The following is a 2962-nucleotide window of genomic DNA, read 5'->3' as shown; positions in this document are numbered from 1 at the left end:
TTGCTAGTGTAGCATGGGAGGGTCATGGAAGAACAACGAAGAAGAAGGATGCAGTCCCAGAGGCAGAGGTGCCCACAGTCAGGTCCCAAGGAGAACACAGAAGGAGCTGCGCTTCACCATTTGTCCCAGGGAGGAGTATACGGGCGGTGGGCAGGTGAGGGGGAGAAAAGCAGTGTGACTCCTTACGGTGGCTACGTGAGAACAGGGCGTAAGTGTTCTCCACCTGCTAGTTACTCCTAAATGTCAGCTAATAAAGCTAGGCTATAATTAAGCAAACTGCGTAATTATATGCAGAGAAATCTGCAAGCACAATTAGCCACAGCTGCCAAAAGACGCATCCTCCCAGAGCCCCCCTGCAAGCGGCAGCCTCCAGGTTGGTGTGTCCCAAGCAGCAGCAAGTGCACGCTGACCACCTGTGTCTGTGGTCTTTAGCGCTTCGAGCTTGCTCCCTGTCGTCGGCGCCCGCGGTAGCACCATCCTTCCTCACCTCCTTTCAGCTCTATTTTCTTGAGGGAAAGAAAATGGGATTTCCAGATCCCGTTCCAGAATTCAGCCGTAGCCATGCGGCTCTGCCTAGGCAGCAGCTCCCGTGCAGGACACGCAACAGCTGCACGGAGAGTGTGGCCGTGGGAACAGCTGGCAAGCTCCAGGGCTGCCGCACTGAGGGCTACTTCCAGCTCTCTGCTGTTTTACTCTGGGATAATATAAACACGACACATGCTCAAGAGTGACCCTAAAACATGGCTTGCTTACCGACACATCTACAAAGCCAAGTAAAAGCAGACCCCGAAAGAACACGTAGGAAACTTGTAAGAAGCATCCAGCTCAATTGGAACTGCAAAGTGGGGGAAGTTTTTTGTTTGTTTGTTTTTTGTTTTTGACAGGCAGAGTGGACAGTGAGAGAGAGAGAGACAGAGAGAAAGGTCTTCCTTTTGCCATTGGTTCACCCTCCAATGGCCACCGCCTGCGGCTGGCGCACCACGCTGATCCGAAGGCAGGAGCTAGGTGCTTTTCCTGGTCTCCCATGCGGGTGCAGGGCCCTAGCACTTGGGCCATCCTCCACTGCACTCCCTGGCCACAGCAGAGAGCTGGCCTGGAAGAGGGGCAACCAGGACAGAATCCGGCGCCCCGACCGGGACTAGAACCCGGTGTGCTGGCGCCGCAAGGCGGAGGATTAGCCTAGTGAGCTGCGGCGCCGGTGATGAAGCTTTTGTTTTTGTTTTTGTTTTTATTCAGTGGTACTTGTTTGCCCCTAAAGAGCTAGAGTCTAGAAAAAATTTAAAGCTTCATTTCTAAAATAACAGCTTCAATTATTTTTTTAAAATATATTTTATGTACTCGAAAGGCAGAGTGACAGCAAGAAAGAAGGGTAGAGAGAGATCTTCCATCTGCTGGTTCACTTCTCAATGGCTGCAACAGCCAGGGTTGGGCCAGGCTGAAGCCAGGAACTAGGAACTCCATCTGGGTCTCCCATGTCGGTGCAGGGGCCCAAATACTTGGGCCATCATCTGCTGCTTTCCCAGGTGCATTAGCAGGGAGCAGGATCAGAAGCAGAGCAACTGGGGCTCAAACTGGTGCTCAGACATGGGATGTTAGCATCCCAAACACCACCTGCTTAACCCACTATACCACAAAGCCAGCCCTGGCCGCAATTCTTAAAACCAGGTTAGCCACATGAGTTTATTTTTTTGGCAATAAACAATCCTTCTGAGATTTTCAGTGGTGAATTTATTCATTGGTTTATAAAGTGAATTTAGGACTGCTTTGTCAACACTGACCTGCACACAAGGCCCCTGACAACTTTTTCTTTGCTTTTCTCCCAACAACTCCTGCTCCCCCGCCCCCCGGGGTTGGTGGGACCATTGTATATGATGTGTCCAGACTGCTAAGCAACAAAGTAGTGAAAATGCCCTGAAGTCAACCTCAGTCCTTCCGTAGTTCCTTTTCTCGGCTTAGGGGAGATGAGGTTAACCAAGAACAAGACAGCCTCCAGCAACAAATCAGCGCCACGGCTGCGCAATTGTGACATAGGGAGAGTAACCGCCAATCAGAGAGGAGGTCCGGCAGCCTGACTGTGACCTGTCCCTATAAATACGAGTGCCCCCACATTCCTTCCTCCTCTCCCTTCGTACCTGCCAAGGGGAACACCACCTGCCATGGCCAGATCCAACATCAGAAAGTACAAGTACTCCAGAGGATGTCTAATCCCCATCTCCAGAAAGAAATCACATTGCAGCTGCGATTCTGGCCATAGAAACTATTCTCTCTATGTGAAGAGGGTCCTGAAGGAGGTTGTTCCCCATAGGCACATGTCATCTTGCACCTTGGAGGTCATGAACACCTTGATCAACCACATGTTCGAGCGCATTGCCGTGGAAGCCTGCAACATGATGTATTTCAGAAACCGCTGCACCCTCACCCCGGAAGACATCCAGAAGGCAGTGTATTTGCTGTTGCCTGGGAAACTAGGCAAGCACGCGGTGACTTTTGGGAGCGAAGCGGTCCACAGATTCTTCCACTACTAACCTCCATGTATCAGCAGAAAAGTAAATGAGGCTTACTACCCAAATGATCACCTCCATGTCAAATTCCCTTTTCTTTTTCACAGCATAGCAGTGTTTCCTGGTATTTTCGTATCTTTCTGATTTCTAGATTTCTTCTTTCTAAGATTATTTTCTTGCTATTTTGCCTTTTGAGGACCTGGGTTTTCCTGACACCTACTCCCCTGCCTTGACTCCTGTCAGAAACTGTTTTTCCTATGGATGTGCAAAGCTTGTTACATAAATTCAATACATATTACATCGTAAAGGTGTTGTTAACTGCGTGCAGGACCGTACGATCTAGCTACTCAGTCACGCTGGCTTCCAGTTGATGAACACACATATCTTCATTCAGAAGTTGACCAACACAGATAAATTCTCATCAAGAAGCATTTTCTAGAGTAAATGGCATTCAACTGATT

The 2962-nt window shown here is 49.4% G+C and overlaps 1 protein-coding gene across 1 annotated transcript; it reads left to right on the top strand.

Moving 5' to 3' along the window:
• The first annotated feature begins 2156 nt into the window (after positions 1 to 2156).
• Positions 2157 to 2525, top strand: LOC100342662 (histone H2B subacrosomal variant). The gene has a single exon (XM_002721120.6). The coding sequence runs from the start codon at positions 2157 to 2159 to the stop codon at positions 2523 to 2525; it is 369 nt and encodes a 122-aa protein (XP_002721166.3).
• The last annotated feature ends 437 nt before the right edge of the window (positions 2526 to 2962 follow it).

Source organism: Oryctolagus cuniculus, chromosome 14 (genome assembly GCF_051225735.1).
Source record: "Oryctolagus cuniculus isolate XC-2025 breed Fujian yellow rabbit chromosome 14, ASM5122573v1, whole genome shotgun sequence".
Classification (NCBI taxonomy): Eukaryota; Metazoa; Chordata; class Mammalia; order Lagomorpha; family Leporidae; genus Oryctolagus; species Oryctolagus cuniculus.
Note: the sequence above shows the minus strand (reverse complement) of the source record. Positions and strands in the feature narration are given on the sequence as shown.